General features: G+C 54.1%; 1 protein-coding gene across 1 annotated transcript in view; it reads left to right on the top strand.

Moving 5' to 3' along the window:
- The window catches only part of Lrp1 (LDL receptor related protein 1), an 80,682-nt gene that overhangs the window by 36,255 nt on the left and 21,420 nt on the right, over positions 1 to 23,007 (top strand). The window contains exons 19-46 of the mRNA XM_032914049.1: positions 283 to 363; positions 1,978 to 2,145; positions 4,800 to 4,982; positions 5,316 to 5,516; positions 6,405 to 6,650; positions 6,833 to 7,030; positions 7,966 to 8,170; positions 8,298 to 8,462; positions 8,889 to 9,133; positions 9,292 to 9,423; positions 9,877 to 10,104; positions 10,279 to 10,453; positions 10,541 to 10,635; positions 10,830 to 10,979; positions 11,146 to 11,286; positions 11,648 to 11,782; positions 13,236 to 13,367; positions 13,620 to 13,754; positions 13,928 to 14,057; positions 14,167 to 14,293; positions 15,090 to 15,241; positions 15,353 to 15,477; positions 15,765 to 16,142; positions 17,788 to 17,977; positions 20,986 to 21,190; positions 21,485 to 21,677; positions 22,574 to 22,699; positions 22,797 to 22,925. Of these exons, the coding sequence (XP_032769940.1) occupies positions 283 to 363; positions 1,978 to 2,145; positions 4,800 to 4,982; positions 5,316 to 5,516; positions 6,405 to 6,650; positions 6,833 to 7,030; positions 7,966 to 8,170; positions 8,298 to 8,462; positions 8,889 to 9,133; positions 9,292 to 9,423; positions 9,877 to 10,104; positions 10,279 to 10,453; positions 10,541 to 10,635; positions 10,830 to 10,979; positions 11,146 to 11,286; positions 11,648 to 11,782; positions 13,236 to 13,367; positions 13,620 to 13,754; positions 13,928 to 14,057; positions 14,167 to 14,293; positions 15,090 to 15,241; positions 15,353 to 15,477; positions 15,765 to 16,142; positions 17,788 to 17,977; positions 20,986 to 21,190; positions 21,485 to 21,677; positions 22,574 to 22,699; positions 22,797 to 22,925 (4,770 nt within the window). The remainder of the gene's footprint in view (positions 1 to 282; positions 364 to 1,977; positions 2,146 to 4,799; positions 4,983 to 5,315; positions 5,517 to 6,404; positions 6,651 to 6,832; positions 7,031 to 7,965; positions 8,171 to 8,297; positions 8,463 to 8,888; positions 9,134 to 9,291; positions 9,424 to 9,876; positions 10,105 to 10,278; positions 10,454 to 10,540; positions 10,636 to 10,829; positions 10,980 to 11,145; positions 11,287 to 11,647; positions 11,783 to 13,235; positions 13,368 to 13,619; positions 13,755 to 13,927; positions 14,058 to 14,166; positions 14,294 to 15,089; positions 15,242 to 15,352; positions 15,478 to 15,764; positions 16,143 to 17,787; positions 17,978 to 20,985; positions 21,191 to 21,484; positions 21,678 to 22,573; positions 22,700 to 22,796; positions 22,926 to 23,007) is intronic.

The following is a 23,007-nucleotide window of genomic DNA, read 5'->3' as shown; positions in this document are numbered from 1 at the left end:
AGGGGCAGTTTGTGGGTTGGGGCTGGAGAACTTGTGTACCTGGTAGCTTTAAGTAAGTTGTGGCTGTGGCCTTTGTCTGCAGCAGGGACTAATTAGCACCACCACCACAGTGTTGAATTGGGGGGCTTGGGGCTTGTGTTGATGCCTAGCATGGGTGAATGAGTTGTTTCCAGCTTAGCCCCTCTCCCCCATCTGTCTCTGTTAAAGGCTCCTGCTTCTCAAAGGGCGAACGAGTGACTTTGAGGGCCCTACTCAACAGTTCTTTCTCTTTCTCTCTGACAGCCTACCCCACCTGTTTCCCCCTGACTCAGTTTACCTGCAACAATGGCAGATGCATTAACATCAACTGGCGGTGTGACAACGGTAAGAACTTACCTCCCTCCTCTTACTGTAATTCCTAAGGAAAGCCAGAAGCCACAGCTAGAAGCCACACCCAGGCAGGCAAGATCTTAGACTCAAGCTGGGGCTCTGTGGTACACTGAAACCCTGAGGGATTGGCTAGGAGAAACAGGAAGGAGCCAGAAATACCAAGGGGCACCAAGATGGGCAGAAGGAGGGGCCTACAATTGCTATCACCTCTGCTTTAGCAGAACAGAGCTGCCCACCCTCTGGCAGGAAAGTTAAGTGAGGGCAGAGGGCAAAGCAAGGAGCGTAGAGCCCATCCTCTTCTTACATCCTCTGCCTCCTGAGGTCCTTACTGCATGCCCCAGGCTCTGGGCTTCAGGCTTGCAAGCATACCTGGAGGTCAGCCACGGACCAGGTGATGTCATCCCTGAGCCACAGGGGCCACAGTGTGTGTAAGCACACATGCAAGTGGTTATTGTGTGTGCCGTTTCGGACTCTGTCCTGTCTGGTGTGCTGTTGTGTTGTACTGTGCTACCCCAGGGGCTACAGCCCTGCTTCACATGTGAGGATGGGTTGGGTCAGTCCCGTGTCTCCCTCCTCTGTGCTGTGTCTCGAGTGCCAATGGTTACCCTGGCGGTTTCTGTGTTTCAGAGAAGGATTGTGGGGACGGCTCTGATGAAAAGACCTGTCCTGAGCCTGCCGGTCAGTGCATAGAGGCACATGCACCATCACCCCAGAGCCCCGCTGGCCTCAGCCTCCCCAGTCCCCTAGGCTTCCTGACCCTGAGCTGCCAGAAACACACACAGACAAAAGAGGCAGAGGCAAGACAGTGGCTATGACAGGGAAGAAGCAGGAGAGGAGAGAGGCGACAGAGGTGGCCCCGAGGAGGCCGAGACCTGGGAGAAGAAAATCAAAGCCAGTTAAAAGTGGGCAGGAACGGGGTTGGGGATTTAGCTCAGTGGTAGAGCGCTTGCCTAGCAAGCGCAAGGCCCTGGGTTCGGTCCCCAGCTCCGAAAAAAAAAAAAAGTGGGCAGGAACACACTACACTCTGAGAGCACTGGCTAACCTTTAAGAGTCCTGTCAGTGAGTGCAGAGGGAAGTTACCCTAGGGCTTAGGGAGGCAGGATGCTCACCCAGATACCTACTGCAGAAGAACAGTCCTCTAGCCTCAGCAGCAGGCAAGCCTCTGTGAGCCAGCACCCAGCGCTAGTGTCCGGTGATGGCCAAGCTCAGTGTGTGGCTGAGTAAAGGCCTTTCCAGCCAGCATTCTCACCTACACCCCAGACCCCTCCTCTCTCAAACCTCTCCTCTCTTTAGGAACCTCTCCCTAGCTCCCAAAAGTAAGCCATTCCTGTTCCCGTATCCTGCTGCAAAGGATGTCCCCACCCCCAACTTTCTGAGACTCAGGGAGGGGCCTCCTGGAGCCCACCCACTGCCCCCCTGACCCTGTGGGCCATGGTGCATGCTGCAATCTATGCAGTTTCTGTGTCTTTTCCGTTTGTTATTTTTCTCAGCGGGGGTGGGGCGGGCTGTGGGTGGGAATGGGAGGGGGCAGAGTGGGCCAAGCTGGGGTCAGAGAAAGGCTGCTCTGCTGACCCTGTCCTCCACTCTCCCCTTCTTCCCTCCCTCCAGACAATGACTGTGGAGACAATAGTGACGAAGCCGGCTGCAGTCACTCCTGCTCCAGTACCCAGTTCAAGTGCAACAGTGGCAGATGCATCCCCGAGCACTGGACTTGTGACGGGGACAACGACTGTGGAGACTACAGTGATGAAACCCATGCAAACTGTACCAACCAGGGTGAGCACTCTGGCCATCTGCCCCACTGTTGTCACCACCCAGGAGCCCTGAGATTGCATTGTCACCGCCCTGAGATGGCCAATGCTCATCTCTTATCCTTGAGGAGGCTCCCAGTTATGGGGGAGGGAGGTTGCAGGCGAGTCATTGCCACACACTGTTAGAGTGAAGGCGTGGCAGTTGGGTGGCCTCGGGTCTCAGTTCCAGCTATGCAGTTCTGCAGTTATCTGAGTGGCCTTGGGCATGTTTCCTAATCTCTGTGGGCCTCTTGAGACTTCTCAGCAAAGCACTGACTTTGGCGGTTAACAGGACACAGGAATATGACTGGGATTGGTGAATTGACAGGGAGTCAGGTCTGGTGGCTCAAACCCATAATTCCACCATACGAGAGGCTGAGACAGGAGGATCCATTGCTGACGGTAGGTCAGCCTGGCCCAGGGAGTAAGTCCCTGTCTCAGAAAGGAAGAAGAAAGAGTGCCAAGGACAGAGAGGAGGCTCCCAGTGCCCAGATCATGAGGCCCCCTTGGGAGAGGCTGGGTTTCCCCGAGGGCATAGGTCCTCTCTGTGGGTGCTGGTGTCTCAGCTCCACCCTGTCAGTGCCACGAAAGAGGGCTGATATAAGATGGCCCTGGCTTTAAGGAAAGTCAGAAATGCTGATTTTTTTTCCCTGTGAAGTGTACTGTACTTCAACACTGGCCTATCAGTTTGCTAACGTTTCTGTAGCACAGTACCACAGGCGAGGTGCTTAAGGCATCGGAAGTGTGCTCCGCACAGCGTGTGGAGTAGAAAGCAAACTGTCCTGAATTCAGGGCTGGCTCCTCCCCAGGCCGTGAGGGAAAACAGGTCCTTGTGTCTTCAGAGACCTTTGGCCTTCCTTTGTTCAGGAGGCTTTACCCTGTCTCTGCCTTCTTCACGTAGTGTCTTCCCTAAGTGTGTCTGTCCCTGGGTCCACATTTTTCTTTTTATAGGAACATTAGTAGTGTTAATTAGACCCTACCCCAGAGATTCCAGTCTATAGAGACAGCATTGCCAAGCAAGGCGGAATGCAGAGTTCAGCGTCTTTTTAAGGATCGTAGCTCAGCTCATGACAGCTGACAGTTTACCTACCAGTCAAAAATATTTTTTCAAGCCTTACACAGCCCATGAACCTCCAGCTAGAAGTCCCTGCCTTGGAGTTAGCATTGTACTGGGTACCCTGGATCACTCATTATGCATCCAGCTGAGAGGCAGTGCCAAGAGGCTCACAGGAAGCTCAGTGTTCAGGATCATCTCTGAGAGGACTAGGGAGTCTAGGGAGTCTAGGTGTGAAGCAGTGTAAGCCTTGCCCAAGCCAGGTAAACCTGGCTTCTTCCACATCTGGGTTTCCTCCTGCAGGCTGTAAGTGGGGACGGGAGGGGTGGGACCTGGTATTGGCAGTGATTGGCAGTGATAATTAACCTGTGGTTCTGAGCTGGTATGGCCCAGGACCCTTGAGGAGGAGATGGGCCTGACTGATGATTACAGCAGTTTGTATAGGAGAATGTGAGGCTTCCTATGGGGGTAGAGGGTGGCTGGTCAGACGGGAGATGCCTCATGTAGGGACAAGGGAATGGGCCTACTCTGGAAGCAGCCTCTTCTAATAGCATGACAGTCAGGCAGAGGCTTGACCTGGGAGGTACTGGGGGAGCTTTGGAAGATGGTGTGAAGTTGGTGGTACTTTTGGAAGACAGCTCCGGAAGGAAATTACCTTACGTTGAACTTCAGGCCTCTCGGGGAAGGGAAGTCAGGTCACAGGCAGCTGCTAAGAGCCAAGGCGTGAGAAGAGTGTGCCCTTTCATGACAAACAGGATGGAGGAGTGGGCACTCCATGCCACCCCAGTTACTGACCATCCATGCTTGCACATGGGGGGAACATTTCCACTATGCTGTTGTCCTTAGGGGATCAGGTGGGATACAGGAAGGTCCTGATGGACCAGCAGTCTCGGGCCACGACACTGTTGTAGATACAGAAGTGCTCTGTACACAAGGAAAAGGTGCCCAGACCTCTGGGCCCTTTATCCACCTCTAATCCATGCTCCGCCTCCCACCCCTCCCCTCCCAACTCTGCCTCCGAGGGGCCCATCTCCAAGGCTTCCCAAGGGATGTTGCTCTGTTGGGTGTGCAGTTGCACGTATCTTAGTGGCTCACTCTCAATTCACACCCACACTGAGGCGATTTCTGCTCAGAGGCCTGCAGAGGCCGTCTTGTCCAAAGTTTAAACGTGTGTCATTGCCTGCAGTCATAGCCTAGGTCCATCTTCCTCCACTAGACCCTAAGCTATGTAGGAGGAAGGACTTGGTCTTTGTGCCTACAGCGTCAGGACAGTGCTAGGACATCGATGGCACCCAGTGAGTGTGCATTAAGTGAGGGAGACACGTTAGGTTGCTGCATTTGAGTTGTGTCCTGATGGAATATGTAGCAGTCAACATCAAGATCTTAGAGAGATGGGGCATTAGACAAGACAGTCACCGGGGTCCTTGAAGATCTGAGTCTCTCAATGACTTAGTGCTTTCTGGCTATCGGCTCACAGGACACACCGGGAATCCTCACTCAGCATCCAGGCTAAGCACGGGTGGTGGGAAAGATCTGTCCAGAGTGCCTCTCCCTCCTGATGCACCCCCCACCCCTGTGTCCTCCAGCCACAAGACCTCCTGGTGGCTGCCACTCAGATGAGTTCCAGTGCCGGCTAGATGGCCTGTGCATCCCCCTGCGGTGGCGCTGTGATGGGGACACTGACTGCATGGACTCTAGTGATGAGAAGGGCTGCGAGGGGGTGACCCACGTCTGTGACCCGAATGTCAAGTTTGGCTGCAAGGACTCAGGTGAGAGGGGGCCACATGGGTAGGAGGAGGGCATCCTGAGAACGCAACAGTGGCTTGGTGTCGCGTGGAGGGGAGAACCAGAAAGAGCTAGAGTCTGTATGAAGGACCCTGGGACCCCAAACCCTGGCCAGAGTTGAGCACCAGCGCCTTCTGTGGGTTTCTGCCTTCTTAGTTAGCTGTGTGGATCTGATAGGAAAGGTTTCAAGGTTCATAGTGGGCTCCAAAGCACTTCCATGAAGACTTTCATAGACAGGCCCGCTGGGTCCAGGCAAGGCACAGTGAGTTCCACTCTCCAGGCCTGGTTCCTCATTCTGTTCCCATCCCATCCCTCAGCTCGGTGCATCAGCAAAGCATGGGTGTGTGATGGTGACAGCGACTGTGAAGATAACTCAGACGAGGAGAACTGTGAGGCCCTGGCCTGCAGGCCACCCTCACATCCCTGTGCCAACAACACCTCTGTCTGCCTGTCCCCTGATAAGCTGTGTGATGGCAAGGATGACTGTGGAGATGGCTCCGACGAGGGCGAGCTCTGTGGTAAGGTCCCAGCAGGGCCTGGGGTTGACCAGCAGTGTGGAGGGCTATCCTGTCAAGGGCAGCGCTGTAGGAAACGGTCCAGTGCGAGAGGAGGCAGGACCGTGTCTCCAACCTTGACTGAGGGCTTGCCTTGGCCCTGTGTGAGACATCCCACAACCCCTGTAGCATTTGCTCTGAGGAAGAGGAAGCACAGAGCCCTTAAACAGATTAGTCCAGGGCCATCCCGCACTGAAGGCATGGCAGGAGGCTTAGGACTCCTGACCTGAGCAGACCCTCAGTCAGACCGATGAATAGGGAGGCCAGGCACAGGGTTGAAGCATGATTGGAGCTGACTTCTGGAGGAGGGGAATTTGACTGGGTTCCCAGAAATGGGCAAAATGTGCAGAAGGAGTGAGGAAGGTCAGGGAGATCTGGGCAACTGCACCGTCCCAGAGCAAACAAGACATCTGACTTCTGGGAAAGAGAGGAGTAAAGGATAAGGCCATCTGAAACCAGCCCAGACACTGCTGCCATGGGGCATGTTAGAAAGGTCAGGGCATTCCCCTGCACCCTGCCCTATGTTATACCTGAGTCGGAAGGAATCAAAGAAAGGGCCCTGACCTAAGTTTCCTCCCAAAGAGGAGGCAGAATGCCCAGGTCCCAAGCATGGACGTGAGGGCATTGAGAGCAGACGGAGTAAGGAGAAAGGACGATGGTCCTGATGTCAGGCTCTGGGGTCCCAATCCTGATGCTGGGAGAGCCTGGGAAGTGTGGCAGATGCTCAGCCGTCTGTGGTTAGGGCTCCGGGGCTCGGAACGGGATAAAAAAAAGCTTGAAGGCCAGACAGGGCCATGTCCTGCCTCCTCCCAGATCTTGACCCTGGACCCTATCCCCTGCCTGTCCCCCTAGACCAGTGTTCTCTGAATAATGGTGGCTGTAGTCACAACTGCTCGGTGGCCCCTGGTGAAGGCATTGTGTGCTCTTGCCCTCTGGGCATGGAGCTGGGACCTGACAACCACACCTGCCAGATCCAGAGCTACTGTGCCAAGCACCTCAAATGCAGCCAGAAGTGCGACCAGAACAAGTTCAGCGTGAAGTGCTCCTGCTACGAGGGCTGGGTCTTGGAACCAGACGGGGAGAGCTGCCGCAGCCTGGGTAAGCCTGGGTGCAGTCTGGGTGAGCCAGCCAAGCAGGCCTGGTCATGTGCCTAAGCTACACTGGGCCAGGCCCTTAAGTAGCCCTGAAGGCCAGGGCTAGCAGAAATGCTGTCTATCCCAGGACAGGGTGGCACTGCGGCTGTAAGCCCTTCGCTGACCTGATCACATGCCTCCCCCCAGATCCCTTCAAACCGTTCATCATCTTCTCCAACCGCCATGAGATCAGACGCATTGACCTTCACAAGGGGGACTACAGCGTCCTAGTGCCCGGCCTGCGCAACACCATTGCCCTGGACTTTCACCTCAGCCAGAGTGCCCTCTACTGGACCGACGTGGTAGAGGACAAGATCTACCGTGGGAAGCTGCTGGACAACGGAGGTGACTCTGGGCCTGGGAGTGGTGCCAGGATTGCGTGCAGATGGCACTTGGACACTCAGGGTCACAGGCCCAGATTCAGGTGGCCCCGGAGCTGAGGCTTCGGCTGCCCATCCCCCACCCCCTGTTAATTGGGTTAGATTTTGCTGTGGGTCTCAGAGCCTGATGCCCCATAATTATCGTCAACATCGCTGCTAGCCTGATAATTAACAAAATGATCACCCTTTCTTTGAGCGGCCCGAAGGCCTGGCTCCCCAGTCTTGGAATTTCAGGCTTAGAAGGAAAATGCCACATAGGAATGGACTACCTCTGTCTCAGGATAGCCCGAGCCATCACAGGCTCGGTATCGATCATCTGTTACACGCTGAGCACCGGACACAGCAGTGAACAAGACAGACAGTTTTAAATTGTGTGTCAGAGCTGGTCCCTGAACAGAGGCAAGAAGAGGGCATGTTTTAATAGAGGAGTTTGTACTGTTTATTATAGAGGAAAGTTGGAAACATCTCAAATGTCCACCTTCAGGAGAATAGCTGAGTAAAAGCTGAGTCATTCGTCACATGACAGTTTCGAAAATAATAGGACACACGGACATATTAGCATAGTGTATATTCTATGGGTAAATTCTAGCATGTTCCATTGCCCTTATAAGTGTGCTCAAACGTGTTCCCAGAGGCTTCCATTCTCCCTGACCTTGTGTCTCAGGTGACCCCCTCAGAACAGTGCATACATAAAGTGGCTGCCCTCATCCCTCCTCCAGGAGCCTCCTTCCCCACCTACATATCCTAGTGGGAAAGGGAGAGGAGAGTGGGGGCCAGGCCCTTCAGCAGTCTGGGCGGGAGTGTCAGGGTGAATTCTGATAATTGAGGGACCCTGAGACCCATGCCTCCACCAAGCCTTGCCCCAGGAGTCTCTGACCACCTTCAACCTTCTCTTCCTAGCGCTGACCAGCTTTGAGGTGGTGATTCAGTATGGCTTGGCCACTCCAGAGGGCCTGGCTGTAGACTGGATAGCAGGCAACATCTACTGGGTGGAGAGCAACCTGGACCAGATCGAGGTGGCCAAGCTGGATGGAACCCTCCGAACCACTCTGCTGGCGGGCGACATTGAGCACCCAAGGGCAATCGCTCTGGACCCTCGGGATGGGTGAGGACTCTGCCCGCCCTGTGTTCAGCCTGGCCAGGGACACCTGTCTTCTCAGTACTGTCGACTCCCCCGACAGTCATCTGTGGTGCTGCCGCCCCAATTTTGTCCCCCCTCCCTGCCTCCCTAGGATTCTGTTTTGGACAGATTGGGATGCCAGCCTGCCCCGAATTGAAGCAGCATCCATGAGTGGGGCCGGGCGCCGAACCATCCACCGAGAGACAGGCTCTGGGGGCTGGCCCAACGGGCTCACCGTGGACTACCTGGAGAAGCGCATCCTCTGGATCGATGCCAGGTCAGGGGCATCCCGGCAGGGGAGGGGTGGTACCAGCATAAACAAAGATGAAGCCAAGAGGAGGATGGGGGTGAGGGTGGGGAGGAGCACCAAGAAGGAGCAGGGTTGTAACCTGCAGTCATCCATCTGCCCTCCACTTTTCTCACACCCTGTGTCCTCTGCTGAGGGCTCTGCCTGCTCAGAACAAAGAGAAGGTGCCTTTTCCTAACTCACACTAGAACTCTGAATGCCAACTGTAACCCTGGGAAGGACATGTGGAATATTCCCTTGGGGGACATAAGGCTAGGATCCCAACCCATTGGATTACCCCCACCCCCACCTCGTGCAGCCTTGCGTCTCTCTTTAGCCCCGGGCAGGGCTCGGGGAGAGGGAAGGTGTACACCAGGGTACCTTGCTGAGACCCCCACTTCTCTCTGTTACTCTCAGGTCGGATGCTATCTACTCAGCCCGTTATGACGGCTCCGGCCACATGGAGGTGCTCCGGGGACATGAGTTCCTGTCTCACCCGTTTGCCGTGACACTGTATGGTGGGGAGGTGTACTGGACTGATTGGCGAACAAACACACTGGCTAAGGCCAACAAGTGGACCGGCCACAACGTCACCGTGGTACAGAGGACCAACACCCAGCCCTTCGACCTGCAGGTGTATCACCCTTCTCGGCAGCCCATGGGTAAGGGAACTGAAGAGGAACCACCTCTTCAGGGACAGGGAAGGCGCTGGGATAACAGGGGTGAGGGTGGGCGGATGAGAGTTGGGGTGAGAGGGTGGGAAGGGACAGGGAAGGATCAACACGTCACAGGATGCTCTCGATTCTTCTCCCCGGACCAGCTCCAAACCCATGTGAGGCCAACGGGGGCCGGGGTCCCTGTTCCCACCTGTGCCTCATCAACTACAACCGGACGGTCTCCTGTGCTTGTCCGCATCTCATGAAACTCCACAATGACAACACCACCTGCTACGGTAGGAAGCCACCTCCCCTAACAGCTAAGGGTAAACTGAGGCAGAAGCAGAGGTCTGAGGTCCCTGCTGCTAAGCAAAGGAGGGGCTCTGAAAACCAGCGAAGGAAGGAAGCCAGGACCTGACACTGTCCCTTTGTAGAGGTTCTCAACCTGTGGGTCTCGACCCCTTTGGGGGTCAAATGACCTTTTCTCAGGGGTCACATGTTAGATATCCTGCATGTCGTGTTACTATTCATAACAGTAGCAAAAGTACAGTTATGAAGTGGCAATGGCAATGATTTTATGGTTGGGGGTCACAACATGAGGAAGGGTCACAGCGTTAGGAAGGTCGAGGGCCACTGTCTTAGCAGAAGGCCAACAGCACACAGCGGGGACTCAGGGGAGGGACCTAACCTAGGTAGGCAGGAAATCTGAGGCAAGGGACTGCATTCAGTGACCTGCTTGCATCCCACAGAGTTTAAGAAGTTCCTGCTGTACGCACGTCAGATGGAGATCCGGGGTGTGGACCTGGACGCCCCGTACTACAATTACATCATCTCCTTCACGGTGCCCGACATTGACAATGTCACAGTGCTGGACTATGACGCCCGAGAGCAGCGAGTTTACTGGTCTGACGTGCGAACCCAAGCCATCAAACGGGCATTCATCAACGGCACAGGCGTGGAGACCGTTGTCTCTGCAGGTTCTGGCCCTGTCCTCACCCCAAGGCCTACGCCAATTATGCCCCCAGTGGTCCTGATGCTCTTTCTCCAAACCTTATCCCTAGCCTGTTTCTTGACCCTCGTTCCCTAGGTACCACACTCTCCTCAGCCTATACCTGTAAATACCAACCACCGTTCCTTATTTGTGCCCCCAGACTTGCCAAACGCCCATGGGCTGGCTGTGGACTGGGTGTCCCGAAATCTGTTCTGGACCAGTTATGACACCAACAAGAAGCAGATTAACGTGGCCCGGCTAGATGGCTCCTTCAAGAATGCGGTGGTGCAGGGCCTGGAGCAGCCCCACGGCCTGGTCGTCCACCCGCTTCGTGGGTCAGTCTACTGTAGCTCGGGGCTGGGGCACACCCGTGTGAGGAGGGAAGAGGAGGACCCTTACCCTCTTCTTGGTTCTTTTCCCAGCAAGCTCTACTGGACGGACGGAGACAATATCAGCATGGCCAACATGGATGGGAGCAACCGGACTCTGCTCTTCAGTGGCCAGAAGGGCCCTGTGGGTATGCACTTGCCCTGCTTGTTCCTGCAGGCCAGGCCTCTAGCTCCCCAGTTAGGAGCTGCTCCTGGTGTCTCCTATGCTTGTCCCCCATCTAGGCCTCTTCCAGCTCCCAGCTTGGTGCCCACTCTCACAACACCTTGTCCCAGAGCCACAGGGACCATGGCTCCGTGGCTCTGACACCCATTCCTCTTCTAGGCTTAGCCATTGACTTCCCTGAGAGCAAACTCTACTGGATCAGCTCTGGGAACCACACGATCAACCGTTGCAATCTGGATGGGAGTGAGCTGGAGGTCATCGACACCATGCGTAGCCAGCTGGGCAAGGCCACTGCCCTGGCCATCATGGGTGAGGGCTTGGGTGGAAGAAGGACAGGAATAAAGCAGGCTAGGCACAGCCGAATGGGGGAGGCATGTCATGTGGGCCACTTTCCACCCCGGGAGCCTGATGACTTCTGCAAGAGGGCTGAGCAGGGGACCTTCCCAAGGGTCTTATTCCCTCCTGTTGCCCCCAGGGGACAAGCTGTGGTGGGCAGATCAGGTGTCAGAGAAGATGGGCACGTGCAACAAGGCCGACGGCTCCGGGTCGGTGGTGCTGCGGAACAGCACCACATTGGTTATGCACATGAAGGTGTATGACGAGAGCATCCAGCTAGGTATGCAGTGGGTGCAGGGATGTGGTGTGCAGCGGGTCTGCAGCAGCAAAGGGTGGGGGAGCAGAGAGGCTGCAGAGCCATGCCCATGAGCGGCCTCCAGAATAGTAGGTGACGGGCCAGAGGGAGGCCGAGCTCCACTCCTCACCCACAGGGCTTCCTTTCACCTTATACCCACTCGTGTGAAATGTAGACTCAGTCTGGCCAGAAGGTCCAGGCTTCTAAGAAGACATAAGTCCTGAGAGTTGGGTTGGGTGGGACCCTGACAGGTCCAAGGTGAATCCAGTGACTGTCCTCTCTGAGCAGCCCAAGCCTATCCCCACGAAGGCCATCTCACCCTTTTCTGTCCACTGCCCTCCCCCAGAGCATGAGGGCACCAACCCCTGCAGTGTCAACAATGGAGACTGCTCCCAGCTCTGCCTGCCAACGTCAGAGACAACTCGCTCCTGTATGTGTACAGCTGGTTACAGCCTCCGGAGCGGACAGCAGGCCTGTGAGGGTCAGTTCCCGGCATTTCCTCTCTGCCTAACCTTGACCCCTTCTACCCTATTGCTACATCGTGCGTTTGAGAAAGACATCATGTTACCAGGAGGCTTCTGGGTTAGATGGTTATCCAGTCCTCCTTCTGGGTACTGTGGACAAAAGGTCGAGCCAGAAAACGGGGCCAGCATAGTAAGAAGCTGGATCACAATGTGCTGCTGACTGTCCAGTATCTGCAGTAGGTTTTGGTGAGGGAGTCACCCACTGACAGAGGCAGGCCAGCTTGGCAGAAGAGGCGTGCCCCATGCTGTGCCATGGGTTTATAGAGTACATAGAATGTGATACTTGGTACATTGAAGAAAGAAGTTGGTGGTTCAATAGAGTGTGCTTAACATGACCTGAGCCCTGACTTAAATCCCAGCTATGTATGTGCACAGTGGGGACAGACGCTCATGTTATATAAGAGGCAAGAAATGTAGCTAAGCAGTCAAGTTCCAGGGCCCCTGAGCCCTGTCAAGGGCAGTGTGGGAAGACTATGAAAAGGCTGTGAGCTAGGGTGGGGTCCTGTGGGTTCTCAGCCAGGAGTGCCTGGAAAGTGGTGTTTGGAGATTAACCTGGGGGTAGAAAGCTTACAGAATGGGGGAGGGAGAAACCAAGGCAGTTAGACCAGTTAGGAGACTATTAGGAGTGTGCGCTTGAGAAGGCATGCTCTAGGCTGGGCTACTCAGCCGGCTTGCAGGGAAGGGATGAGACTCAGAGACACTTCATGAGAACTTGCTGGTTTACAAGCTTGCCCTTGGACAGAACTTTACCCCAAAGTGCTCTGACAGAAACCTCCTGCTTTGATGTGGGTGGGTGTTACAGAAAGGAACACAGAACCAAGCAACATGGAAACATTGTATCACACATTTTATCAAAGGGATGGGAGTCAGGGAGGATTCTGGGATGCAGAGGTAGCGGTGCCCTCTCAGAAACAGAAAAACTGAGAACAAGACTGGCCCGGGGCAAGCAAGATGCTGGGAACTTTGTGCTGGGAAAGCATTTGGAACAGAGCAGAGGCAGGGCAATGAAAACCTTAAGGTCAGACCAAGTGCCAAACTGGGAATCTAGATTTTGGAGTCTTGCCACTCTGGTTGTCTGCAGCGACCTCCCCTGAGGGTCTTGGAAGGAAGACACAGGGTTGAATTAAGAGGGTCGGGTGCTGAGAAAGAAATGTAAGTCTCTTTCTGCCCTCTAGTGGTGAATAATGGTTCTGCAGGTAGTTCCCCTGGAGCTGGGGCTCTCAGAGGCCCTATCCAGTCAGGTGCCATCTCCTGTCCAAGCTCCAGGCCTCAAACATGGTGTGAGCTGTTAGGGGTCCAGGAGATGGGTAGAAGAAACTGTTAAAGGAGAAGCCTAGAAAAGCAGTTTGAGGGTGACAGGAACCTAGCTTTGTCAGCAAGGCTCATGTCTGAAGTGTCCTTGTGTTACAGGTGTGGGTTCTTTTCTCCTGTACTCTGTCCATGAGGGAATTCGGGGGATCCCACTGGATCCCAATGACAAGTCGGATGCGCTGGTCCCAGTGTCGGGAACGTCACTGGCTGTTGGAATCGACTTCCATGCTGGTGAGCTATTGGCCTGGGGGATTGATCAACATGCCCCAGTAGCTTATGGGGATGGCACCTTAAAGTCCTAGAAGGTCTGCCTGTACCAACCGTAGTCGCTGCCTCACTCCTTCCTGCTGCCTCCCCACTTCCAAGAAAGCACCCAGCACCTCCAGCCCCTACTCAGTGCTATCCTGACCCTCTGAGTGGTTTGACCCCCTTGCCTTGCCTCTGCTTTGAGGGACATTCTCATGTCTGCCCCTCTGCTTCCAGAAAATGACACTATTTATTGGGTGGACATGGGCCTAAGCACCATCAGCAGGGCCAAGCGTGACCAGACATGGCGAGAGGATGTGGTGACCAATGGCATTGGCCGTGTGGAGGGCATCGCGGTGGACTGGATCGCAGGTGCATGGTAGAAGGAAAATAGACTTTAGGGGAAGGGCACAGGCCATGGGGACATGAGGTCCGTGAAGGCATGGGCAGGAGCCAGTGGGAGCTACAGGGAAAACTTGGATGGAAGGGGACCAAGTACAAGGCTCCCTACCAATCCCCCTGAACCCCACCGACTCCCTCCTCAGGCAACATCTACTGGACAGACCAGGGCTTTGATGTCATCGAGGTTGCCCGACTCAATGGATCTTTCCGTTATGTGGTCATTTCCCAGGGTCTAGACAAGCCTCGGGCCATCACTGTCCACCCAGAGAAGGGGTAAGGAGCTAGGCAGGCTGGCTTGGATCTCTTGACCACAATATATTCGGACAAGGCCCAGCTTCTGCATGGGACGGGGTCTCACCCTCACTTCCATCCCTACCCACAGGTACTTGTTCTGGACTGAGTGGGGTCACTACCCACGGATTGAGCGGTCTCGCCTTGACGGCACAGAGAGAGTGGTGCTGGTTAATGTCAGCATCAGCTGGCCCAATGGCATCTCAGTAGACTACCAGGTATGGACACATCCTAGAGCCGATGGAGGACATGACTCAGGCTCTGTGCCTTCCCCTGTCAGTTTCCCTATGGTTAACCAATCAGGGTCAGACGTGGACCAGGGAGGGTGGTGCCGTCTCCTAACCCATCCATCACCTAGAAGAGTAATCTGCCTGCCCTAGGACATGGAGGGTGGTCATGCAGAAGCACAGTATGAGAAAGCTGGGTGTGGTAGCATATGACTAACACTCAAGAGGCTGAGACAGGAGGATCACTTCAAGTTTGAGGCCGTCTTGGACTCTCCAGTAAGATCTCTCAAAAACTTAAGACAGATACATAGATAGGTAGAAGATAGATCAATAGATAATAAATATATAGGTCATAGATACATAGATTGATAGATGATAGATACTTGATAGATACATGATAGATGATACATAGTTACATAGATGAGATAGATACATAAGTAGATGGTAAATAGATAAGTGATAGATAAATAGATGACAGATAGATGATAGATACATAGGTAGATGATAGATAATAGATTGATAGATGATAGATAGATAGATAGATACATAGATAGATACATAGATGATAGATACATAGATAGATGGATAATGGGTTGACTTGGTGTTTGCCTAACATGATTAGTCCTGGGTTTGGTCTCCAATGCTGCGAATGATGGCAATAATTAATTAATTAAAAGGTATGGAGTGAGGGTCCACAGAGTAAGTGTGGTTACACATGGACCAGATCCCCACTGCCAGGGATGCAGGAGTTAGAGCCCCAAGGCGAGCTGGGTACTTTTGCTCTCAGGGCGGCAAGCTCTACTGGTGTGATGCCCGGATGGACAAGATCGAACGTATCGATCTGGAGACGGGTGAGAACCGTGAGGTGGTCCTGTCCAGTAACAACATGGACATGTTCTCTGTGTCTGTGTTTGAGGATTTCATCTACTGGAGTGACAGGTATAGATATACCTGGATATCTATATATCCAGGGCTGGATCCTGCTTCTCCCTTGGGTTTCTCCTTTCTGGCTTTTTGGTGGCACCCTACTCATGACTTTCCCTTCTCCAGAACTCACGCCAACGGCTCCATCAAGCGTGGATGCAAAGACAATGCCACAGACTCCGTGCCTCTGAGAACGGGCATTGGCGTGCAGCTTAAAGACATCAAGGTCTTCAACAGGGACAGGCAGAAGGGTAAGGCTGGGCTCTGGGCCAGGGCAGAAAGGTGAACAAGGACAGCACAGCCTTGGAGGAAGAGGGACCAAGTGGGAAATGAGAGCCTGCAGTGCACTGTCCAGTGACTCACAAGAGGCGGAGGCAGGGAGGTAGGGCTGGGCAGCAGGATAGAGCTGGATATCGGATACTGTGGCTATGCAGGACCTAGCAGACGTTTCCAACTGATTCGAGGACAGAGACACCAAAGAGCCTTTCTCTATGCTGTACACTGAGCCACACTACCTTCCAGTGCTCTCTGCCCCCAGGTACCAACGTGTGCGCGGTAGCCAACGGTGGGTGCCAGCAACTATGCTTATATCGGGGTGGTGGACAGCGAGCCTGTGCCTGTGCCCATGGAATGCTGGCAGAAGATGGGGCTTCGTGCCGAGAGTATGCTGGCTACCTGCTCTATTCAGAGCGTACCATCCTCAAGAGCATCCACCTGTCAGATGAGCGTAACCTCAACGCACCGGTGCAGCCCTTCGAAGACCCTGAGCACATGAAAAATGTCATCGCCCTGGCTTTTGACTACCGGGCAGGCACCTCCCCAGGGACCCCTAACCGCATCTTCTTCAGTGACATCCACTTTGGGAACATCCAGCAGATCAATGACGATGGCTCAGGGAGGACCACCATCGTGGAAAGTGAGCCAAGCCCAAGTCCTTCCAAGAAGTGGGGTGGTGGTGGTGGGGAGGGGGTGTGGGGGTCGGTCAGCATGGACAAACCCATGTACTGGGGTGGTTCCAAGGCAGCGTTCTCAACCTGTGGGTCCCGTATCAGATATCCTGAGTGCCAGATGTTTACATTACAGCTCACAACAGCAGCGGCAGAATTACAGCTACGAAGTAGCAACAGAAAAAGTTTTACGGCTAGGGTCACCACAACATGAGAAAGTAACTGTATTAGAGGGTCGCGGCACCAGGAAGGTTGAGAACCACTGTCCTATGACGCTGGCCGGACCCACTGCCGTTGCAGTAACCTGCACATTTTTCTTTATGTCGAGCGGGAAGGAGGCCCCGCTTCTTTCGCACTGGTTTCATTCTGCTCCGTGATACACTCCACGGGCAGCAGACACTGGCCCAGGTGCAGCTCTCCCCGTGTGGAGTCCGGAACTCCAACGAGCTTCTTACCCTGACCTCAGGAGTCAGGGTCTCAGAGGCATGTGCATGAACGCTGAGCCTGGTAGCCAGTGGCCCTGCCAGAGCAGTGGAAGCCACAGAGCTGTCACCAAAAAAAAGAGATAGCCTCAGTGCTGCCTTTTACCCCTTGGCTTCCAGTTTTCCCTTTCTTCTTCTTTACTCCCCTCCCCCTCCCCATTTAAAAAACAAAAAACTTTCTTTGTAGCCACACGAACCTTGATTTGACTTTCTGATCTCCTGCCTGCACCTTGCCCTGTATGATGCTGGGGTCATCCAGGGTTATATGTGTGCACCACCATCATACCCCTTTTTTATGTGGTGGTAGGACTTGAACCCAGAGCTTTGTGCATGCTAGGCTAGCACTGTGCTACCCAAAGTCCATGCCCAGACCTCCTTTGTTGCTCTCTTCACCCAGCAGGGCCATGCAGACCAGCCAGGTACTGACTAGGTACAGCATAGAAAAGAACAGACCTGTTCTGTCCTTCTGGCTCCTGGCACATTTTCTCCACAATGTCCTGTCTGTGTCTAAAAATGGAGCATCCAAGGGCTGATGGAGTACGTGTTTAGCATGTACAGGACCCTGGGTCCGTCCCCAGGAGCTAAACCGGATACTCTTAATCTCCGCTCTATCAGGAGAGACTGGGAGCCAGCCCCTCCCTTCAAGCTGTCTGTCCTACAGTGTACTCAGCTTTGTGGCAGCCACAGAGACACGCACCAGGGAGCCACATGCTCCTTTTCCACCTGTGCTCTTTAGTCCGACCTTATGTCTGCTTTATAAAACGCTCCAGCTCAAGTCCTCTGCAAGCAGGAAGCTCCCCAGTCTGGCCCCAGTGGAGTTCAGTTAACCAGAATCTCCCCACACATGACTAAACAGAACTCCACTGCTGAAGAGCATGGCCATACATAGGCCGGGGTTGGGGGAGGGGGTAAGGAAGGTGCCAGGGGTCACAGCAGAGGTGCTATGACATGGTGCTGTGAGAGGAGCTGGGGCACTGGCAAGTCAGACCGAAGAACCCCCTGAGGAACTCCCAGCTGCCACAGTTCTCAGTGGAGCCAGGAGCCAGTCCATCCCCTTAGCACCTACCAGGCTGCACTCCTGTTTCTGCTCATTGGCCCCTCTCATCCCACAGCTGTTTCTGTGTCTTCACAGATGTGGGCTCTGTGGAAGGCCTGGCCTATCACAGAGGCTGGGACACACTGTACTGGACAAGCTACACGACATCCACCATCACCCGCCATACCGTGGACCAGACTCGCCCAGGGGCCTTTGAGAGGGAGACGGTCATCACCATGTCTGGAGACGATCACCCAAGGGCATTTGTGCTGGATGAGTGCCAGAAGTGAGCTGCTGGGCCCACGAACAGGGTGGGAGCCATGGCCGAGGGGACAACAGAAGCTGCCCCATACGGGAGAGGGAAAAGGAAAGGCGTCCCCACCATTTCTTGCTATATGGCCTCAGTGAGGTGTATCACCTCTCTAAGCTCTACTTAATGCAAGTGTCAGAACCGAAGGGAAGGTTGAGGGCCATGGGAGACGCTTCTGGCTTTGTGACTGGCATTCACCACACAGAGTAAGTCCGTGGGACTCTGGGACTCAAGGCTTCAATGAAAGTTCGCTGACCCTGAGTACATGGATACTCTGGGCTAGGCCTGTTCAAATCCCTTGCTGAGCAGAAGTCTTATGACACGAAAGGACAGTGATCAAAGGGCAGTACTAAGGCAGTTGCGGGCCCAAGGCCCCAAAGTGGGAAAAGCAAGAAGAGCTCAGACCAGAACAGCAACGGGACTGTCCACCACACTGGCCTGAGCAGGCAGGGAGGCTGGTTCACCTGTCTCCTGCCGACCAACTGTCTTCATTTCGACGTGCAGGTTACTAGTGAGCCACACCCTCTCCATAGCAGTCCAGGCTCATGTCTGAGCAGCCTGCCCTCCCCAGTTCAGCTGGAATCAGATGTTTTCAAACAGCTTTACTAAGAAACGAAGGAACAAACAAACCCAGAAGCAACTCCACAGCCTCGGTGACCTCACCTGTCTGGGCTGGTCCCAGGGCCTGTCCTAGGCCTAGAGCCTCCAGGGATGGGCTGTCATGCTATTTTTTTTCTGCCATTCTAAAAGAGGCATCCTCATTTTCAACCAAGTTCCTCCTGGCTGAGACCAGGAAAGCGCTCTGTCTAGAGCCCAGAGCCAGTGGCTTCTGAAAAACCCAAGTACACGGAGAATGGAGTTTGCTGAAATGCTGAGGGTGGAGGATTTTGTGTCTGCTAGACCTGCCCTGTGGAAGTCTGGGAGCATGTCCTCGGGGAGGCAGCTCAGTACAGGCTGAGGGGTGACTGGAGGGGACCGGAGGAGAGGTGTGAGGTTGTCTTGGGGGATCTGGAAGGAGCCAGTGTGTCAGGATAGAGGCTTGGACAGCCATACTCCTCCTGATCCCCATTGGTGCATTAGTGGCCTTGGAAAGCAGATGGTTGGACAGGTGGAAAATTCACTGTGTTTCTAGCTGCTGACCCCCCCTACCCCAGAGAAGCCTCCCCTCCCCCCACCACACCATCCTGCAAAGCAGCTTTGCCAAACTCTTAACCAACGGTGCCTCCCATGTGAGCTCGTTTGGCGCTCCACTGTGAATGTGGTCTGGGCTGGACCTGAGAGTGTGGGAGTCACTGTAAAGCCAGACTGCACAAGTCAAGAAACAACGCTCAGACCCAGCACGGCGGTCCACGCCTGTCATCTCAGCACTGGGGAGATGGACATAGGAACAGTGGGAGGTGAAGTCATTAAGCTCCTTATTAAACTGCCTAAGTAGTTGAAGGGTAGCCTGGGATACATCAGGCCCTATCTGAGGAATGGTAGGAGGGAGAGAGAAAGAAACCATGCTACAGCTGCTGCCCCAGGACGGCCTGAATGGGTTGCCACCTCCATCCATAAAGAGTCCTCTCCCTGGCTGGGTGAGGTGATGCATTTGGGAGGCAGAGCAGGCAGATGTCTGAGTTCGAGGCTTGGCTGGTCTACAGAGCCAGTTCCAAGACAGTCAGAGCTCGGTCTCACAAACAATGAAACAGTCTTGTCCCTGAGGAATGGACCTCTAAGAGACCAGCAGGAGTTGTGCTGTGGTTGAGCTGGAAGAGGACTGGAATGTAGCTTAGCTGGCAGACTGTTTGCCGGGCACCTGTACAGTAGCGTGGTCTGTAATCCCAGCACTTGGAGGCAGGAGGACCAGAAGGTAAAGAAACAACAAGGCCAGCCCAGGCTGGAGATCCTGGAGAGAGAAGACAAAAGCATAAACAGACAAGTTACAAGTTCATCAGTTAGGTCAGAGAAGGGAGGGGCTGAGGCACGGGTGACCTGGTCTATTCTGAAACTGTTTCTGTTTTCTTCAGTGCATCTGGAAGGTGTGCAAAGGGTTCACCACCCCAGGTCAAGTGAATGAATCAAACTGTCTGAGGGTGACCTTGGTGTCGCTGGGCTGTGCTTGACACCCCGCCCCCCCATACACACACCCAGGCCCTTACCACCACCCCACAAACAGCAAGGCATGGCTAGGCCTTAAATACACAAGTCCTTATGTTGTGGAGAAAAAGAAATTTTTTTAAAGATTGATGTATTATGGATACAGCGTTCTGCCTGCATATATGCCTGCAGGCCAGAAGAGGGCACCAGACCTCATTATAGATAGCCATGAATTGCTGCTGGGAATTGAACTCAGGACCTTTGGAAGAGCAGCCAGTGCTCTTAACCTCTGAGCCATCTCTCCAGCCTGAGAAAACTATTTTTGAGGGTACAATCCATGTATGCCCAAGGAAATAGTTAATACTTATGGGTTGCTTGGGTACTTTGGTGAAGAGCCAACTTCGGTACAGAGAAAGCGGTTAGCAATAAATTCGTGGGAAACTCTCATTGAGATGAATGCACACTACTTAATTTTTACCACCTTCTGCAGCAACATTATCCCCCACCACGTACGGGAAAACGAAGGTAGATTGGTCAGGCAAGTTGCCTAAAGTAGGCAGCCTACTACTTTTTATTTCCTTGCTGGAAAGTGGCGGAGCCAAGACTGGGAGCTGGGAGCTGGGAGCTGACTCGCTTGGCCACACAGCCTCCAGTCTCCGCAAACGCAGATGGTCCTTTCCCATAATGCAGTGCATGCCTGCGGGCACACACAGTGAGTCAGACCTGGCCACGCAGTGCAGTGATGAAGCATCCTGGCTGGGCTATTCTCGGGCACCAAGGTTACGTTGGCTTTCGTGGCTCTCAGGCTGTGATGCTCATCCTGGGTCCTAGTTGACTCCAAGGTTGGCCTGTGTCCTCCAAAGCTGACCCTTAGGTTCCTGATCCTTTTGCCTGTTTCCCACCAGCCTGATGTTCTGGACCAATTGGAATGAGCTTCACCCAAGCATCATGCGGGCAGCCCTATCCGGAGCCAACGTCCTGACCCTCATCGAGAAGGACATCCGCACACCCAATGGGTTGGCCATCGACCACCGGGCCGAGAAGCTTTACTTCTCAGACGCCACCTTGGACAAGATTGAGCGCTGTGAATACGATGGCTCCCATCGCTATGTGAGTGTGTGGGGTGGGTGGGGACATGGGGGAAACCAAGTCAGGACAGAGCACCAGACAGGGAGACCCAGCATGTGGTGAGAGGATAAACATTCTCAGCCGAATCCTTAACTGTGAATGCCTTTGCCCTGAGTGTTTCTGACACCACACAGACAAGGGAGAAGGCCAAATGCACCCAAATCCTTCCCAGATGTTCTGTGGCTTCCCACGTCCTCCTTGCCTGCCCTCACTGTGGTCTTAGGACTGATGAGAGGCTTGAACAACATGGAGGCACGGATGCTCCTGTCTCAACAGGTGATCCTGAAGTCAGAGCCCGTCCACCCCTTTGGGTTGGCAGTGTACGGAGAGCACATTTTCTGGACTGACTGGGTGCGGCGGGCTGTGCAGCGGGCCAACAAGTATGTGGGCAGTGACATGAAGCTGCTGCGAGTAGACATCCCCCAGCAGCCCATGGGCATCATCGCTGTGGCCAATGACACCAACAGCTGTGAGTGGAGCCTGCCACCCGCCTTGCTCTCCTGCTCTCTGTGCCTGCACACACACACACACACACACACACACACACACACACACACACACACATATGACAGTCTTGTCTCTCCTGTGTCTGCACACATACATACATTACAGTCTTGTCTCTCCCAGGACTACTTCTGTGAAGATTAATACCTTTATATACAAGCCCCCAGAAACTCCAAAAGCCCTAACATTTCTCAAACCAGCTCCCTCAAGATGTCTGTGTACATACATGGACTTGATATACTTGGGTCCCTCTTATGCAACTGGACACACACACACACACACACACACTCACTCACACTCATATTGCTCATGATTCTAGCCTATCCTATCACTCAGCCTAATAATTCCATCTGCCCAGAGCCACCCACACCCTAAACCTCACCTCAGACCCACATACCAGATGTAGCCCGTCCTCCTCTCCCCAAGCCTGTACAAAGACATACATACCTACACCTGGCCCTCTCTTTCCTGTGTGTGTGTGTGTGTGTGTGTGTGTGTGTGTGTGTGTGTGTGTGTGTGTGTGTTTCACTAACAGATCCAAGGCTTTCCCGAGTGCCTTCTGCCTGCTCCTTGTATACACTCCTGGCCACCAGTACATGTATCTGTCAAAACTTTTAACTTAGAATCTCCCCAAAATCCATCTCAAAACCCTCAGTGCCCGAATGTCTCACAGCCTCAGCACCCCCGTGCCAAGTCCTCCCCACCCGCCAAGTCCTCCCCACCTTCCCCACTGCTGTGAATCTGCTGCTGGGGTCTCGCAGAGCACTGGAATGTTCGGTGGGCATCTTGGGGGTGCACAGATCGGGGAAGAGCTTCTGCTCTTAAGCTCGCAGTCTCCCCCCAACCCCCGTCTCTGCTCAGGTGAACTTTCCCCCTGCCGTATCAACAATGGCGGCTGTCAGGATCTGTGTCTGCTCACCCACCAAGGCCATGTCAACTGTTCCTGTCGAGGGGGCCGGATCCTCCAGGAGGACTTCACCTGCCGGGGTGAGGAAGGGAGTTGAACGGGGCTGCTTTGGGGTGTTAGTACAAAAGACCCTTCTTCCAGGCACAACTCACGGAAACCCTCTCCCCCCGCCCACAGCTATGAACTCCTCTTGTCGGGCACAAGATGAGTTCGAGTGCGCCAATGGAGAGTGTATCAGCTTCAGCCTCACCTGTGATGGTGTCTCCCACTGCAAGGACAAGTCTGATGAGAAGCCCTCCTACTGCAGTAAGAGCCCCTTTCAGCCCCTGCTCCTCCTAGATGACAGCCTAGGACCTCCTCCTGAGTCCCCTGGGCCATGTGACCCAGC

The sequence above is a fragment of the Rattus rattus genome, chromosome 1, assembly GCF_011064425.1.
Source record: "Rattus rattus isolate New Zealand chromosome 1, Rrattus_CSIRO_v1, whole genome shotgun sequence".
Lineage (NCBI taxonomy): Eukaryota > Metazoa > Chordata > Mammalia > Rodentia > Muridae > Rattus > Rattus rattus.
This window is presented reverse-complemented; position numbering and strand designations above follow the sequence as displayed.